At 42.0% G+C, this 19564-nt stretch overlaps 1 protein-coding gene across 4 annotated transcripts in view; it reads left to right on the top strand.

The window, feature by feature from the left end:
- TNIK (TRAF2 and NCK interacting kinase) overlaps positions 1–19564 on the top strand; it is a 414235-nt gene that overhangs the window by 375236 nt on the left and 19435 nt on the right. For all 4 annotated transcript variants that reach the window (XM_079921223.1, XM_079921222.1, XM_079921221.1 and 1 more), the window contains 5 exons: positions 8416–8545; positions 13960–14124; positions 16229–16340; positions 17141–17311; positions 19110–19253. In XM_079921223.1, coding sequence (XP_079777349.1) covers positions 8416–8545; positions 13960–14124; positions 16229–16340; positions 17141–17311; positions 19110–19253 — 722 coding nt within the window. The remainder of the gene's footprint in view (positions 1–8415; positions 8546–13959; positions 14125–16228; positions 16341–17140; positions 17312–19109; positions 19254–19564) is intronic.

Genomic DNA, 19564 nt, shown 5'->3' with positions numbered 1-19564 from the left:
CACTTACATCTGCCATGCATTTGAGTATCTGCGTTGTTTTTTATGCTCTTCCAGATGCTAATCTCTGTAGTTTCAGGAACCGTGTCTTCTTCAGCTTTTATATCCACTACCCAGTGCCAAACCAAGGGCCTTTCACGTAGCAGGTGTTCGACAAATGTATATTGAATTGAATTAAATCAATACCTGCAGGAACACTTTGACAAATCCAATTAGAGATTATTGTTCTAAACATGTGACCTAATTACAGTAAATTTTCTATAGTTATCTTTCTAATTAGTTGATGTGTTTTGTTTTTCACAGTCTTTATAGAAATTCAGACAACTGATTCTTCCTACCCAGACTCCATATCAGAAAAATAATTTTTAGAACAAAGGATTATTTTAACTATAAAATGTTATAGTTGTTTTAGCCTTAGCGTTTTTAAACCATTGCCTTTTAAAATTATTATTAATAAACTGTATTCTTTAGAACAGTTTTAGAGTTACAGAAAAATCGAGCAGATAGTATAGAGTTCCCATGTTACTCCCTCCACCGACTCCCACCCCCTTGCCCCTCCCCCGCAGTTTTCCCTGTTAGTAACACTGTACAAAGGTTATATAGAGTGAAGCAGAATCCTGGGGACCCGTAGCATTTAAGAGGAGCTGATGAAGAAAACAGAGAACAAAGGGATAAAAGGAAAACCAGGGGAAAGTTGTCTCAAAATCCAGAGGAGTACAGAAGAATGGGGCGGAGTGATCAGTCATACCAGACACAGGCAAGAGACCAAACACCATGTTAAAGAGCAATCATTGAAACTGAGAGCTTAGAAATGACTTAGGGAGTTTCCTTAAGGTGCTTGAAGTCAAGTATGAGAAGTAGTCATCTGGGGAGTGCACCAGAGTGTGTTAAGGAATAAACTGGAGAACTCTGCAAGGAGAATTTTAAGGAAAGAGAAATGTAAGTGTGGGTAGTAAATACAGAATTAGGGTCAAGAGAGACGTTTTAATGAAATGGGAGACAGGAGAGACCTTATCTTGTTTATTGATTGGAAGAAGGAGACAGTAAAGAGAGAAGGATTGTGAAAACACAGGAAGGAGAAGGAGAGGAATAACTTCCGACTGACGTTGGTCCTCTGCTCTTCTATTTAAGCCTTCTTACTGAGTTAGAAATACTGCATTGCTAAACTAATTTTTTTGTCTTTTGCCAATCACTTTATGTACCTTATTAGTCTCTCAACCTCCATTAGATTATAATCCTCTGGAAGTTTAGGGTTATGTCTTATTTTTCAGATATTCTAGCGTCTGGTACAATGTATATCACATAACAAACTTTTAACAAGTAAATGAATGAATGAATGCACGAAAGAATTTCTAAGGGGTTGATGAAGATGGACGTGGCAGAGTTGGGAGCTTGAAGCCATAAAAGAAACATACAGAGACAGAGGATGAAAGAACAACCAAGAGAGTAAGAAGGACAGAAGGAAGTGATCAACAACAACAGACACAGCAAGATGTCTCCTTTTACGATTTAAAAATGTTCTGCAGTCCCTGAAACACGAACTGTGGGCTGCAGTTTGCCTTTTAAAAGAAATGTGTAGAGAAGTACTTTGGAGCACGCAGAAATTTAGGGAATTTTCCATCATCAAAAGCCATTACCTTATATCAGACGACATGGTAGCAGAAAAATTAGTGGTGCGAGCAGTTAATACAAGGTACACAGAATGAGCAGGTATATACAGAAGATTCACAATACAACAGACAAATCCTGCACAATAGAACAACCTTAAAGTAAGAGGAATTGTTCACTATTTTAGAAGAAAATTGACAAAGGAAGGAATATAGATTATCATCTTTTAGTCAATCTATGTGGAATATTACTAGTAGAAATAATGTAGAATAAAACTCAAAACAGCCCAAAATGATCACCGTAAAAATTTATCATAAATGAAGCAGTTCTGGCTCATAAAATTGAAAGTATAAAATTGACTCAGGAAAAAAATAGTCTCAGAAAAATATTCAGCGAAATGTAAAACTGACAGTGGTTAACACTAACACTATTGATTAAAAATTGACAGTGAATCAAATCTTAATAAAATTTACACCTTTAAAATTGGATCTGGTAGAAGTAGTGAACACAGAGCCTTTGACAGATGATATGGACAAAAAAGCTGACTGGTGTATGACATTTTTGCTATAACATTCACATAGAAAAGGATTGGAACCAGTGATGGTAATTTTAGCAAAATTATGATGAAAATGCAAAAATTGGGGAAGAATTTAACTGAGATATATAGAAAATTAATTAAGGAATTGTCGGATTGGAAAGAGCTCTAGGAAATACCTTTTTCATGAAAATTCGTCCATGTTGAGATATTTCTGATTTAAATGTTTGGATAGAATCAGAACACCACACTATAAAACTCTTAGAGGAAAATATAGGGAGAACACTTTTGACATAAATCACAGCAAGATCTTTTTTGATCCACCTCCTAGAGTAGTGTAAATAAAAACAAAAGTAAACAAATGGGACCTAATGAAACTTAAAAGCTTTTGCAAAGCAAAGGAAACTACAAATAAGGTGAAAAGACAACCCTCAGAATGGGAGAAAATATTTGCAAATGAATCAACAGACAAAGGATTAATCTCCAAAATATATAAACAGCTCATGCAGCTCAATATTAAAAAAGCAAACAACCCAATCCAAAAAATGGGCAGAAGACCTAAATAGACATTTCTCCAAAGAAGACATACAGATGGCCAAGAAGCACGTGAAAAGCTGCTCAACATCACTAATTATTAGAGGAATGCAAATCAAAACTGCAATGAGTTATCACCTCACACCATTTAGGATGGGCATCATCAGAAAATCAACAAACAACAAACGCTGGAGAGGGTGTGGAGAAAGGGGAACCCTCTTGCACTGTTGGTGAGAATGTAAATTGATACAGCCACTATGGAGAACAGTATGGAGCTTCCTTAAAGAACTAAAAATAGAATTACCATATGATCCAGCAATCCCACTACTGGGCATATACCCAGAGAAAACCATAATTCAAAAAGACACATGTACCCCAATGTTCATTGCGGCACTATTTACAACAGCCAGGTCATGGAAGCAACCTAAATGCCCATCAACAGACAAATGGATAAAGAGAATGTGGTATATATATACAATGGAATATTACTCAGCCATGAAAAGGAATGAAATTGGGTCACTTGTAGAGACGTGGATGGAACTAGAGACTGTCATACAGAGTGAAGTAAGTCAGAAAGAGAAAAACAAATATCGTATATTCACGCATATATGTGGAACCTAGAAAAATGATACAGATGAACCAGTTTGCAGGGCAGAAATAGAGACACAGATGTAGAGAACAAACGTATGGACACTAGGGGGGGAAAGCGGCGGGGCAGGGTTGGTGGGATGAATTGGGAGATTGGGATTGACATGTATACACTAATATGTGTAAAATAGATAACTAATAAGAACCTGCTGTATAAAATAATAAATAAAATTAAATTAAAAAAAAAGAATCAGAACACCATTGGGGTAAAAACAGATGTGGAGCCAAAATATCTTTAATCTTTGAACTCAGGTGAGACTCTGAAAGAGAACTTGATTGTACAGTGTTAGCCTGGTGGCAGCCACCAGGTCCATCTAGCCTCTGACACTGGCAACGAATGCCTGAGTGATGAAGGAAAGTGCCTCCTGTCCTAGGAGACTTTGGCTCTTGATCAATGCTTCATTTACTGATTTATTTGTTTTACACCACCTTACCTTAAACAAGAATTTAAGGCAACTAAAAATAAACTGCATACAAGATAAAACAAATTTTCAAATAAATGAGTGAAGAAATCAGTGTTTTGAGAATTATTCTGATTTGCCAATCTAGCAATACACCAGGAATTCATTACAGCAATTTCTTTTTCCGTGTCTCTTGAACACTATTAATAGCTCCTTTCTGGGAGTGAAATATTGAAAATGCTTCTCTGGAGTTTCTTCCCAAACACATCAGTTCTAACCTGTACTTAAATGTGTTCAATCCACTGCTCTAGTTTAGTAATTTCAAAGTAAGTGGCTTCCTGTACATTTTTTTGTCTGGATTCACCTCTTCATATTTTTGCCTCTCCATTTTGGATAAAACTCCTTGACAGGTGTCTTCTCTGTCCCAGAGATGTCATAAGACTGGTGTGTTTCTTGTTTCTTAGATTGAATATTCCATCAAGTCCTTGGACTTTGATAGGATCCAAGAAACCGAAGATGCCTTTTTTTTTCTACTTTTTAAAAATATTTATTTATTTGTTTATTTTAACATCTTTATTGGAGTAGAATTGCCTTACAATGTTGTGTTAGTTTCTACTGTATAACAAAGTGAATCAGCTGTACATATACATATATCCCAATATCCCCTCCCTCTTGTGTCTCCCTTCCACCCTCCCTATCCCACCCCTCTAGGTGGTCACAAAGCATGGAACTGATCTCCCTATGCTATGCAGCTGCTATCCCACTAGCTATCTATTTTACATTTGGCAGCATATATATGTCAATGCCACTCTCTCACTCCGTCCCAGCTTACCCTTCCCCCTCCCCGTGTCCTCAAGTCCATTCTCTACACCTGCATCTTTCTTCCAGTCCTGCCCCTAGGTTCTTCATAACCATTTTTTTTTTAGATGCCATATATATGTGTTAGCATATGGTATTTGTTTTTCTCTTTCTGACTTACTTCACTCTGTATGACAGACTCTATGTCCGTCCACGTCACTACAAATAATTCAATTTCATTTCTTTTTATGGCTAAGTAATATTCCATTGTATATATGTGCCACATCTTCTTTATCCATTCATCTGTCAATGGACACTTAGGTTGCTTCCATGTCCTGGCTATTGTAAATAGAGCTGCAATGAACATTGTGGTACATGTATCTTTTCGAATTATGGTTTTCTCAGAGTATATGCCCAGTAGTGGGATTGCTGGGTCATATGGTAGTTCTATTTTCAGTTCTTTAAGGAACCTCCATACTGTTCTCCATAGTGGCTGTATCAATTCAATCACAGCAAGATCCTTTTTGACCCACCTCTTAGAGAAATGGAAATAAAAACAAAAATAAACAAATGGGACCTAATGAAACTCCAAAGCTTTTGCACAGCAAAGGAAACCATAAACAAGACAAAAAGACAACCCTCAGAATGGGAGAAAATATTTGCAAATGAAGCAACTGACAAAGGATTAATCTCCAAAATTTATAAGCAGCTACTGCAGCTCAATAACAAAAAAACAAACAACCCAATCCAAAAATGGGCAGAAGACCTAAATAGACATTTCTCCAAAGAAGATATACAGATTGCCAACAAACACATGAAAGGATGCTCAACCTCACTAATCATTAGTGAAATGCAAATCAAAACTACAAGGAGGTATCACCTCATACAAGTAAGAATGGCCATCATCAAAAAATCTACTAACAATAAATGCTGGAGAGGGTGTGGAGAAAAGGGAACCCTCTTGCACTGTTGGTGGGAATGTAAATTGATACAGCCACTATGGAGAACAGTATGGAGGTTCCTTAAAAAACTAAAAATAGAACTACCATATGATCCAGCAATCCCACTATTGGGCATATAGCTGGAGAAAAGCATAATTCAAAGAGTAATGGGGCTTCCCTGGTGGCGCGATGGTTGAGACTCCGCCTGCCGATGCAGGGGGCAAGGGTTCGTGCCCCAGTCTGGGAAGATCCCACATGCCGCGGAGCAGCTAGGCCCATGAGCCATGGCCGCTGAGCCTGCACGTCTGGAGCCTGTGCTCCTCAACAGGAGAGGCCACAACAGTGAGAGGCCCGTGTACTGCTAAAAAAAAAAAAAAAAAAGAAAAACAAAAAGAGTCATGTACCACAATGTTCATTGCAGCTCTATTTACAAAAGCTAGGAAATGGAAGCAACCTAAGTGTCCATTGACAGATGAGTGGATAAAGAAGATGTGGCACATATATACAATGGAATATTACTCAGCCATAAAAAGAAACAAAATTGAGTTATTGTAGTGAGTTGGATGGACCTACAGTCTGTCATAGAGTTAAGTAAGTCAGAGAGAGAAAGACAAATACCATATGCTAACACATATATAGGAAATCTAAAAAAAAAAAAAATGGTTATGAAGAACTTAGCGGCAGGACAGGAATAAAGATGCAGATGTAGAGAATGGATTTGAAGGCACGGGGAGGGGGAAGGGTAAGCTGAGACGAAGTGAGAGTGGCATGGACTTATATATACTACCAAATGTAAAATAGAGAGCTAGTGGGAAGCAGCCGCATAGCACAGGGAGATTAGCTTGGTGCTTTGTGACCACCTAGAGGGGTGGGATACGGAGGGTGGGAGGGAGACGCAGGAGGGAGGAGATATGGGGATATATTTATATGTATAGCTGATTCACTTTGTTATAAAGCAGAAACTAACACACCATTGTAAAGCAATTACACTACAGTAAAGATATTAAAAAAAAATTTTTTTTTAATTTAAAAAAATTTAAAACTCTACAATGAGCTATCACCTTACACCAGTCAGAATGGCCATCATCAAAAAATCTACAAACAAAAAACAACAAGAGGGCTTCCCTGGTGGCGCAGTGGTTGAGGGTCCGCCTGTCGATGCAGGGGACACAGGTTCGTGTCCCAGTCCGGGAGGATCGCACATGCTGCGGAGCGGCTAGGCCCGTGAGCCATGGCCGCTGAGCCTGCGCGTCCGGAGCCTGTGCTCCCCAACGGAAGAGGCCACAGCAGTGAGAGGCTCGCGTACCGCAAAAAAAAAAATAAATAAAAAAAAAAACAACAAGAAAAAATCTACAAACAATAAATGCAGGCGAGGGTGTGGAGAAAAGGTAAACCTCTTGCACTGTTGGTGGGAATGTACATTTCTTTTTACTTTTTTAAATTTATCTTTTATTGAAGTATAGTTGATTTACAATGTTGTGCTAATTTCTGCTGTACAGCAAAGTGATTCAGTTATACATATATATACATTCTTTTTTCTATTCTTTTCCATATGGTTTTTCCCAGGATATTGAATACAGTTCCCTGTGCTATATAGTGGGACCTTGTTGTTTATCCATTCTATATGTAATAGTTTGCCTCTGTTAACTCCAAACTCCCACTCCATCCCTCCCCCTTGGCATCCACAAGTCTCTTCTCTATGTCTGTGAGTCTGTTTCCGTTTCGTACGTACATAGGTTCATTTCTGTCGTATTTTCGATTCCACATATAAGTGATATCATATGGTATTTCTCTTCAGAGACGCTTTTTTAATGTATGAGAAGCAATTAAAAGAAAATAGCAAAATGGTAAAAGATGTAATTAATACACCTGAGAGAAACAAATACTGGTGCCTTTCCTATTTTTAAAAAACCCACTTTACAAGAGAGTTGGCTGCACAGTAGGGTAACAATAGGTCCAGCATTGAAAACTGAAGTCCTGCAAGTGGGCCGCATTGCCCGCCTGGTCCTCAGTTTCCCACGGTGCTGTGCTCTATGCCAAGGGCCACAGCAACCCTCATTCTCTGCTCTCAGGGCAGAGATGTCAAGATCCTATTGCCTTCTCCCACTGTATCTTAAACACAAGAGCAATAGACAAACTGGAAATAAATATACCACAGTGTGGGGTGATTACAGAGGTTTTAGAAAGCACTGGACACTATTGAGTTAAACAGCCTCGTTAATGGGTGCCTGGTATACCAGAATGCCCTTAATTGATATTCTTCTCTCTAAATAGTGTAAAACCCACTTATGAAATGATTATTTTTTATACTCCTACTCTGTGCCAAGCTCTATGCTGGGTACTAGGTATACAGGGATGAACAAAGAGACAAGAATTCTGCCCTCACAAGCATCTGTTCTAATGAGAGAGAATAGAAAAGTTAAAAGAGTCAAAAAGATAAAGAATTACAAATTACAATGGGAACTATTAAGGAAAAAGGATGAAGAGAAAGAAGAGGGGCTAGTGGGATAAGGCACTGATGGGTGGTGAGAGAAGGCTTCTCGGGGAAAGTATCAGATAAGATGAAATCAGGTAAATGAGAGGGAACCAGCCAAGAGCCAGGGTGAGAGAGAGTTTTCCAGGCAGAGGGAACAGCATGTGCAAAATTCAGGGCGCCTGCTGGTCAAAGACAGGGTAGGGAGGGCTTAGAGATCATGCAGAGCCCGGTTGCTCACGCTGGCTGCCTAGTGGAGAGTAGGTCCAGAGGGGACGCTGCAGAAGTGGGACCTCAATTCAAGCATCCGTGCAGCGTTAAAGATGAAAGTGGAATGTACTTCAGGCCACTGACCTTTACACTTAAAATGGTAAATTTCATGTTATGTATATTTCACTACAATAAAAAATATTACTGTGGACAGGAAACAGGTGTTCCCTAAACATACACTGTCGTGAATGTTGTTCCTTCCCCTTTCAGACCCACAGGAGCCCCCGGGAGCGCTGAGCCGTACAATGTGGGAATGGTCGGCACGCACGGGCTGGAGACCTCTCACGCAGACACTTTCAGCAGCAGTATTTCAAGAGAAGGGACCTTGATGATAAGAGAAGTAAGTTGGTATAAAAACTGTAGAAGAAGTGCATTTCTTAATTGGTTTTTATATTAGAGCTTTCAGAGAGGATGCTTACTGCTTGTATTTTAGGGAATGGGGTGGAGGGAGGGAGAAGGGCCCGTGTTTCTAAATGGATGAGTGATTTTAATTGTCTTCCTTCTTTCCTGCATCCTTCTGAGCTTAATCACATTTGTCCAGATCCTTCAGTGGAAGCTGTGCAAATCGGAATATAGCATTTGAGCCTGAGGATATAAGACTGGCAAACCCAGATGTTTCCTACCACAGGAAAACAGAAATGAATGGTCTATCCAAATAACATCAGTGGCCTTGTTATGTCTTCTCCTCCCCATCCGAGGTTTTATCCTTGTGGATTTTATGTAGAAAATGCTCGGTAGTTCCAAGAAATGGTGATATCATCTTATCTAGTTAAATTAACATTAAAGACTATTAAGCTATACTGGTGAAAGAACAAAGAAATCCGAAGATGTACTTAAAAATGCACCTGAGCACTTTGAGGAATTTTGTCTTTTTAAACTCCAGGAACATCATTTGGGGGCAGGGGGCACACATTCCCTTGCACCTGTCCCTCCAGCATGCACAACTTCCCCATTGTATCTGTGCCGATAAGAAGGGCCTGGACACATTAGAATCCGTCTTTTCTTCTTTTTCGCTTCATCATCACCGTGCAAGCAGGTCTTTTCTTGGAAGGAAAGTAATGTCTGGTGACACTGGGCAAAAGTTACTTGACCTCTCCCTGCAACAATTTTGTCATCTATAAAATTTCATAAGTAATAATATATGACTCACAAGATGATTGAGGGGATTAAATGAGTTAATGCATCTAAGCATCCCATAAATGTTACCTATTTTATTTCACCCTCTCCATAGCGTCAAGCTCTCCTTTTACTTGATATCGCTTCCCACTCTTCCTTCTGAAACACAAACCTATATCATCTGTCATTCCCCTTCCTCAGCTAGGGTAGATTGGAAAACAGTAATAGCAGGCTTTGCTCTCCAAAAAGGCAGAGGGCATCTCATTTTTGTTAGGAAGAAAGGAACTGTAGTTTTGAGATGAATAAGGCCTTTGAAATAATAATGGGCAGTAGAGCTATAACTGGAAGACTAGTTCACAAAGCAACTTGCTAGAATTTCGTTTTATGGCCTTGCCGAATCTTTCAAGTAGACTTTAAAGAGTCCTTTCACGGAAGCCTGAAATGAAAAATGGACTTGGCTGCTGAAGTTGACATTGTGTCATGCTGGCATATAAATCTCCCAGCGCGGTGAATGGATACTTTCAATGCAAGTGTAGAGGGCTTCTCTCACTAGACCTTGCCACTTGGGAAAACATGAGGGGAAATGTTCTGGAATGAGTTACTCTCTGACTCCAAATAGAAGGACTCCAATTTCTACTGTGGTTTCAGATTTGCTTGAATCTTCAGGACAGAGTCAATACCTTGACATGGATATTTGGGGCCACATTTGGGGTTCTGTTGCCAGCCACATCCAAATGGCTCCATGTTGTTTAAAGCATTCCAATACTCTATGACCACAGTCAATCACCTTGAAAACTGCATTCAGCAGTGTCATATATGCATTTGATCTATTGCGGGCCCTAAAATCTTTTTGCCCTCTCAATTTCTAAAGCGTTCTTTTTACAAATGTGGGCTTTTAAAGTAACAGCCTGACTTGAAATCCATTAAAAGTATTAAAAAGATAAATACAAATTAAAGTATGACAAAAGGATAAGAAAGTAAAAACTCTTTATGGTTCAGTTCCCCAAGATGAACATCGAGGAGAGTCACTTAACTCGTACTTCTTGTTGGAGTAGACCAGATGCTTCTATAGGGGCATGCTGGCTCTCCTACCCATGGTCTCGTCAGAGGCAATCCCCCTTGTAGTGCACACCCGTGCCCCTGTGGTTCCGCCTTTCCCCCTCCTACAGCCCCACAGGACCTTTCTTTACTCTCCTTCTAGAATACACCACACCAGCTGTCATCTACCACTTTGTCCACAGGGACCCATCTCCTGGAAGAGCTCCTTTGCCTCCCCCACTGCAGCCCACTCTTCACCCAGAAGACCCCTGGGGGTCTGGCTCAGCTTCCCTTCCTCCTTGAAGCCTTTCCTGGGACTCCATGGGCCTCTGTCCATAACACCTTCCTTATTGCCCAGCTGGTATCTCTCCAGGGTCTGTCCACCCACTGAACGAGGATACTAGCTTACCGTCATGAAGTCTCTTTCGGTTACAAGTACTAGAAAAAAGAACCCACTTACAACAGATTAAGGAAAAAAAGTGGGGTAGGTATCAGAGATTCAGAGGTGTTTCCTAGAAGGAATCGAAAGGCAGAAGCCCAGCTGGGACCCTGTATAGGGTTGGAACCAGAAAGTGAAAAGGGATTAGGAGCTCAGGCAGCTTCTCGTGTGCAGATCTCTGGCTCCCTCACTGCCTGTCTCTCCTTACCTTCATCTCTGTTTCCTCCACTTTCTCCCTTGTTCTCTCTGTCCACACACCAGCTTCCTCTTCCCCCTCAAGCACGTGCTCTCACGTCTCCATACCCACCCTCCCAATTGCAAGGCGTTCACCACATCCCAGTTCAGCTGCCCAGCAGAGACTGACCAGTATCTCTCAGGCCTAACTGGAAATTCCAATGGGAATCTGATCGTGCTTGGCTCAGGTGTCCACTCCTGGACCGGTCAATCAGCTGTGGCTGAGAGCGGAGCCACATAGGACAGCAGCCGCCAGAGCTGGGCTCTGCTTCCAGACAGCCTTGGTTCAGACCCTGATTTCACCACTTACAACCCATGTCACATGGGGCAGGTTAATTGAATTCTTTACACTGAAGCTTTTCCATCTGTAAAATGGGGATACTATAAGCTAGCCCCCGGTGGAATTGTGAGGAGATGAACCTAAGGTGTTCAGCACGATACCCAGCATCTACTGATACTCAGAACATCCAAGTGCCCACCGCCATGGGACTGGTGAGGGCATGAAGATCGTAGAGCTCTTTGGGGCTCTGTTAATGAGATCATAGAGGACAGAGCTGCTGTTCATTTATCTTTGTGTTCCTAGCAGAATGGCACATGGAAGGTATTTAATTCTAGAGGGTGCTGGTTGAATGAACAAAAGGGTGATGACTCAGAAGTGGGAAGATTCAGGGGTCACTGCTGAATCCCTTCAAGCTTCTCACTGTCTGGGCCATTTCCCTTCTGAGGCTCTTCAGGTCTTTCTTTGATAACCACTGTGTCTGCATTAATTTTTGGCTTGAGGCAGAACACTGCTGATACAAGAGAGACCACAAAACTCTAAAGAGACAATGTGCGATTTATGCTACTGGAAAGTTGGAGGGAAATGGTAAAAGCTTTTCAGTATTTGAACAGAAGTAAGAAGGTGGGAGAAGCTGCCCGGTACACATAAAATAGGGGATAATACAATAAATTAGGGCTGAACCCCTTAAATGTAATTTAGAAGATGAAATGTTCAGGTGAGCACTGTGACAAAATGAGTCCAGAAAATGCCCCTCTCCTGGACAGTCGTGGGCCAGAAGTATTGTGCCCAGAAACACAGAGGGCGCTAAGGCTATCCAGTTATTTCTCAAGCTTCCTAGTAACATCAGTTACATGCACCCCTTCAGGAACTTGGGAGTCTGTTTCATCTTTCCCCAAAAAATGCCTCCTTTCACTTCCAGCCAGAGGCAGGTGCAGAGCTGTAACTGCAAGACCAGGACAGGCTCCGGAAGGAAGAAGCCAGGCCAGTGAGGTGGTCAGAGAAACAGCACGAAGCCTTATTGCCATGCCAGCCCCAAACAAGGCAGGGAGTGTCTCTGCGTTGCTTCTGATTGATTCCTTCATGTTCAGCAAAATGCTTCACACTTAGTAGACACTCAGAAATGTTGGGCAAATGAATGAAAAAGAGAAAAGGCAAAGAGGGAATCATTACTTAATCAGGTCTGCTGTAAGAAACCTCAGTGAGCCAGTCATATAAATGTGAAATCAGAAAGTGCAATACTAGCAGGACTACAGTATGGGCACTGGCTTTTTGGGAGCAGGATTTTCTTTTAATTCTGTATGTCGGTCCCTAGCATCTTCGAGAGGAGGCTTTCCTCTCCACGGCCATGATTTCCAACGTGTTAGGTCATGCAACCTTATCAGTAAGAATTTCAGGGACTGCCACGTAACACAGTGTATTTATTTGTTTACAAATTATGCATTTGTCCTACTGCACTAACATTATATACTTTATAAAATACCTTTAAAGGACGTTAAAAAGGAATGCTATAGGCTCCCCTCCACAGCTCGGTTTATGCTGACTCTGGTGGCCGCCTGGAGGAGATCCTGGAAGGGGAAGGGAGGGGAGAGGTGGGCTCTGGGGATGGGTGCGAGGACCCGACCCGAGGGGGGAGGGATTGGCCCCTAGGGGAGGGCTGACCCAGCTGACTTCGTGGCCCAGAGTCTCTCCCTCGCTCCCAAACCTCAGAGGAAGGCTTTGCCCAGGGCACAGATTCCTCAAGGGCCTGGATGGCTCTGGAGGAAGGGCCGCAGGGCCTGAGGACTGGGTTCCTGCTCCCGCTTGCCCACTCGAGCTTCTGGAGCAGGCAGTGGCGTCCAGCCAACGCAGGCACACTCCCGGGCTCTGCTGCCTTCCCCATCTTGGGCTGTGTGATCTTAGACTGCTTATTTAACGTCTCTGAGCCACAATTAATAAATGAGATAATATTCGTGGGGGGAAAAAAGGATGCTATAAACAATATTTCAGATGCTTTGCCAGTCATGATAACTTCATTTTTTTTTTTTTAACCAGCTCCTGGCACAAGCCACCATAGTTGCTTACCGAGAGATCCAACGTTAGTGATAGTGAATGTAAACGCATATTTTGAAATAATCTTTAGATCATTTCCATGTTTTCTTTGTAACTCTCATCAGATGTGATTAGTTAATCACTGGTTTGACCTCGTGATGTGGGAATCATCGCTGCCTTTTCTTGGAGCACACTGGGCGTGAATTATTCGTGTTACATCCCATCCCACTGCTTGTTTTCAGCGATATTTTAGGTGATGTTTCTGTTTTGTGGGTTTGTGTCTTTGTAACCTGCTGATGTGACCTGGTGTGTGTGCACAGCCCCCGTAGTGCCCCTCCACCCGCGGCATTCCTGTCTTCCCACAGGGCACCTCTTCATCGTATGTGACCCCTGACTGCCCTTCGTGCAGGAGCATAAGGCCCCAGCGTCAATCCATGAACTAAATATTAGCAAAGCTTAACTTTTTTCTTATTTTCTTAGATAAAATAGAAATCAATATCTTCCCACTCCCCAGTGGGACGGTTTGCAGGCCACCGCAGCTGTGCTGTGTGAGGGGTGACATCGCTCTGTGGCCTTTGCCTTCCCTCTCTAACGGCCGCCATGTGTTGTGCCCCCTCAGACGTCTGGAGAGAAGAAGCGATCTGGCCATAGTGACAGCAATGGCTTCGCCGGCCACATCAACCTCCCGGACCTGGTGCAGCAGAGCCATTCCCCTGCGGGGACCCCCACTGAGGGCCTGGGGCGCGTCTCCACCCACCCCCAGGAGATGGACTCTGGGACTGAAGTAGGTGCTGGGCAATAGCCACGACAGCTTTGTCCTCCGGCAGGGGGTTCTGAGACCGCGGGCCCCTCAAGAAGGAGGCTTTGCCAAGCTCCCAGAAGCGTGTTTGGTTGGGTTTTATTATACTGTGTAATTGCTTATGCATATGATTAAATGGACCAAATCCTAAAAGCAGAGCAGTGAAAAGTTCTCAGGTAGCATCTGGACCAAAGCCTGTTTTTACAGAAGCAAATAGTGAGGCTCAGAGAGGTTAAGTGCCTTGCCTAAAGGCACACAGCTGTTTAGTGACAGAGCTGGGACCAGAACTGGGACCTCCTATCTCCCAGACCAGGAAAGGAAACTTCAACCTATAGAGATTCCAAGGCCAATAGTTGAGGTTCATAGTTACATTCATTTAGTCAAACTAAGTTTGACTTAGGTGAAATAAGGTTGAAATGATTCGTTTATGAAAAATAAAAATAGATACGTTCTCAAAGTGTTCATCTTCCTAAACTCCAACTCGCACAAGAAAGGGAGAAGTGGGATATTATCTTTCCTACACAGAAAAGAGTCTGGGGAAAAAAAGCCAGAATAAACAATCTGCCGGGAAGTGCTTGTAGATGTCGTTGACCGAGCTTGACCATTCGGATGAGATCACAGTGCTTGGTCATGTTTCATAAATAGTCCTTTGAGTCACACATAGGCCCTACATGTGTTTATAATGCATACAGTTTATAACGCTGTGTTTGAGGTTGTCCATGCACTGAGTTTTTATGGTGCACCATTTGGATTCTAAAGCTATAGAGCAGGTGAACTTTGCCGCAAGGAGAAGAACGTAGAGCACTGTTATAGCTTCATGCACTGTGGACAGTTGTTTTCTGCCTGACGTTGGGTACCAAGGACTCCGTGCGGTCAGACCCTACTCTACATTCTGCTGCTTCCCCGGCTCTAAGTGGGAACGTCAATACTTGCACACCTCCTTCATAGACTTCTAAAGATCAAAGGAGAGAACGTCTGTGAAAGCGCTCTGTTTGGGAGGGGTAGTCCTACCTTATGGAGGATGAAGTGGTTTTGATTTCATAACATGAAGGGGAAATCTTGCATTAAAGTCAGATTGGGCCTTTGTGGTTTTCTCCTTATGTGTTTAGGGGTCTTGGGATACTGGTTTTATTTTTAAATAAAAACCTGAAAAAAAACTAAAAAAATTAAAACTTAAAGACATTTATCCCCCAAAAAGATGCTTCTTATACGGAGTGCAGATCTGTTTATAATATTAAAAGGACTTGAGTGTAAGTAGGAGTGGAGATGACAGACAAAATTGGGAGATGGTTATTGAAGCTCCTTTGACAAAACTCATAAATGGAATATTGGGACATGAAGCCTTGATAGTTTACTGTTCCCTAGTTTAGTTCAGACTTCATATCTTAATTGTGCTCTCTAAGCCCTTGAGATTATTTTTTAAGTAAGCCCTTAAGGTGTATTGCCTGCAAACCTAGTATCTTCATGAAGTTCCCACATAGGACATATAAGTATCCTTTTAAGGAAACTGTCATGGAAAGGAAAACTCTTCATTCCCTGGATGAAATTGTCCCTGAATTGCAGATTTTAAGGCTTCTTGAGCCAACACCAATCCACCTGCATCACCAGGCCAGCATGGACGGCCCCAAAGGCCCCAAGAGGGAGTCTTTGGTTGATCATGTGTTCAGAATGAAGGATGCTGTGTAGCTATGCTTACTTAGTTTACTGCCAATTTGTGTCAGCTTTTCTTAAAGCCATTTAGTCAGTAGGAGATTGCTTTTACTTCAAGGGAGAAATAGGCTCTGTCACTACAGCCATCTTATCAGATATGAAGGTGCTACCTATGGTCCATAATATAATTTGCTCACTACAATTCTTGCAGTCTGATGATTAATGAAACCCTGCAAAGACATAATGGTTAGTGAGGGACCAGTATCAGTAGAAGCTGGAGAGAGAAGCACACACTTTGACCTGGGGGTCAGAGTGTGAACAGTTGGATGGTTTGAAGAGTTTCTAACAATTTTAAAGCCCAAGCAAAGTAGTATTAGCGTCGTTTGTTGCTACAGTATTTATCTATCTGCTCTTATTAATCTTCTTGCTTATTGATTAGTATGGCATGGGAAGCAGCACCAAAGCCTCCTTCACCCCCTTTGTGGACCCCAGAGTGTACCAGACGTCTCCCACTGATGCAGATGAAGAGGATGAGGAAACGTCAGCTGCTGGTAAGCTAGAAGGCCCCGATGTTTTAGAAACAGCTTGGTTTTCCTTTCTGATATGAGCTGATAAAAAATTAATTATTAGTTCACTAGTTAAGCTATTAACTGCTTAGGCCCTTTCTTACAGGGAAGACTTTTTATTAGTTTTTTTTTTAATAGGATTCCTCAAACAAAGTTCTTTCTATTTTTTTTCATCTCTTCTATTTTGATTCTGGTAGGAACCCAGAGGTATCCAGGGGCCCTAGGAAAAGCTGCTCCTCAGAGATCTCCAAACTCACCACACATTTCTCAGAAGCAATTTCTGGGTACAGTGCTGTGCACGCAGTAGACAGAATTCATGCGTGTTGAGTTGTGTTGAGTTCTAGGTGTGTGCTTCCCACTTCAGAAGCCTGGCTGATTGAGAGGACAGTCTTGCTTTCTAGAATTCTGCAGCTCACTAATCATCAGACTCAACTTAGGCCAGTTTGTCAGTTGATAATGTGGAATTTCAAAAAGTTAATCTGTCCTGCATATATTACAGGAGATGAGGATGGTGTGTTTAATTTTATGAGATGAATCTTAATTCCCTAAACTACTCAAGTAGTGTCTATAAGCCTGTTTTACTAACGGATAAAACACTGCTTTTATGAATGACATACTTTATTCTACTAAAAAAGTGTAAAATATTTATAGTTTCAGTGTTTCTTTGCCTTTATCATAATGCACACTAAACAAGGAGAAATCATAGTTATTTGAAGCCCCTTTTCCATATCTCCATTGGTTATATTTTAAGATGCCACTGACTTCTCTGATTCTTTTTCTCAAAGCTCTGTTTACTAGCGAACTTCTTAGGCAAGAACAGGCCAAACTAAATGAAGCAAGAAAGATTTCAGTGGTAAACGTAAACCCAACCAACATTCGGCCTCATAGCGACACACCAGAAATCAGAAAATACAAGAAGCGATTCAACTCAGAAATACTTTGTGCAGCTCTGTGGGGTAAGTTGGTGTTTTTTTTACCATTCATTAATGAATTGACCCTCAAACAGGAATCTTACTATCAGAAGAGTGCTGATTGAATCATGGGTGTTAGAGACCCGATTTGGGACTGTCTGGGCCTCAAGAGAGACCAAGAGCAATTTTATATTTAGAAAGAACTGATACCCTAACTGATACAATTTTATATTTAGAAAGAACTGATACCCAGGATAGCAATGAGATTCAGAGTGACCTTGTCACATAATAGTGATGGGCTAAAGCCAACAACAGAACTAAGTACCACTTAATATCTGCCCACTCTGTGCCCAGCACTGTGTGATGTGCCCCACGTCCTGTCTCTGTGATCCGTACAACATTCTGCAAGGGCAATGATGGCGTGACCTTCATGTGACAGTTGAAAAAGCGGCACAGAATATTTTAGTGAATTGCCAAAGGCCATACCAGTAGTAGTAGCAAGATAAAACTTGAAAAGGACAACAAATGCAGAGCCTTCCCTTTTAGTTCAAAACATCAACCTGCAGTTCTTGTGAAAAAGGTCTGCAGATTTTAGCTGACCTCAGACTCCGTATAGGTGTGATGAGATTCTGTCAAAATCCTGGTCTGTGTCACCATAAACATGACACACAGATCAAGGAAGGACATGGCTCCTCTGCACCCATCTAAAATACTACACCTAGTTTGAAGCACCACAATTTTATAAGGGCAAAAGCATTTGAGTTGTTAGCAGGGATGAGCACAGAGCCTGGAAACCATTTCAGGGGAGTAAGGCTCTGTCCTCTGCAGAAGAGACTATGAGAAGACAACAAGATAACCGTGTTTCATATTGACTAACATGTGGTTGAAAGAGCAGACATTCACGTTACTTAGAAGACAGATGTGCAGTAAGCAAAAGAAGTGGAAAAGTTACCCGTTCCTAAATATAGGCCATTGCACGGCTGAACTCACAATGTGTGCACGTGTCTGTGTGTATGTTGGGAGTCAGGGGTGTTTATTTGCCTAGAGATGAATTTTCAAGATTGCAGCCATCCAGACAAGACCACTTACCTACCAGAGTTTTTGTAATAGGAATTACCGCATGGGAGGTGGGCTGGACTAGAGTTAGATGCCTGAGAAGTCCCTTACAGCAGCGGTCCGCAACCTTTTTGGCACCAGGGACCTGTTTCGTGGAAGACAATTTTTCCACGGGGGGCGGGGAATTGGGGACCCCTGCCTTACAGTCAATATTTCTGTGACTCTTGGGCTATTAATACCTGCACTTGAATTGGCTTATCATTTCCCTAACAAAGAGCAGAACCTTAAGGTATGGGATGTAAATTAAGCTCTGGTGTGAGAAGGAAGAAGGGCTTTTCTTCCAAGAGTATGGGAATGGGGCACTCTATTATATGTAGAAGGTGGGTAGGCTAGAAATCACTGCTTGAATAGGAGTGGGGTGAACCTTGGGGAAGTCTCGAGGTGTGATTTATAGAGAGAGCCAAGAAAAGGGTGGGTGTTACAGGAAAGGAACTGGCGTCACATCTGTGCCTCAGGCTCCTCTTGAGAAGAACTCTATTTTAGGTAGTAAAGGGCTACATGTAATGAATGCTGCTACTACTTTATAAAAGAAAACTAATTTCATTACCAGAGGGACAGTGATTTAATTACTGTCTCAGAGCTACTACTTCTACACTCCCTACTGTAGTACCTGCTTGCCCATTAGTTTATATTTACAAGTCACAGTTTCTTAGGTTTTAAAGGGACCCTGGATGCGGAAGAGTAAAGTCCAAAAGAGTCAGTCTTGGGATGCTTCTTAAATTTGCAGGTGTAAACCTCCTGGTGGGAACTGAAAATGGCCTGATGCTTTTGGACCGAAGCGGGCAAGGCAAAGTTTATAATCTGATCAACCGGAGGCGATTTCAGCAGATGGATGTGCTAGAGGGACTGAATGTCCTCGTGACGATATCAGGTATGTTGCTGGGATGACCAAGTCCTCCAGGTCTGCACAGGTGGGAAAGGTGATCACCTCACTTCTGAAGGAATAGTAAGCTCTGCCCTTCCCAGCCAACGAGCAGCACGATAAATTATGGCAGTAGGACCAGAATGACATCACCCACGTTTTGTAACTCCAGAGATTCTGACCTTCAAAGGGAAGTCTCTCACCTCTGCCTGAAATCTGAATCAGACAGAGACATACCACCACGGCTGTGTACATATGGGCCTTCACCCTCTGCCGGGACTCAGCAAGGATCCTTTTAAGGTGTCTGTACTCCAGTCATT

Source organism: Stenella coeruleoalba (assembly GCF_951394435.1).
Source record: "Stenella coeruleoalba genome assembly, chromosome: 5".
NCBI classification, from domain to species: domain Eukaryota; kingdom Metazoa; phylum Chordata; class Mammalia; order Artiodactyla; family Delphinidae; genus Stenella; species Stenella coeruleoalba.
This window is presented reverse-complemented; position numbering and strand designations above follow the sequence as displayed.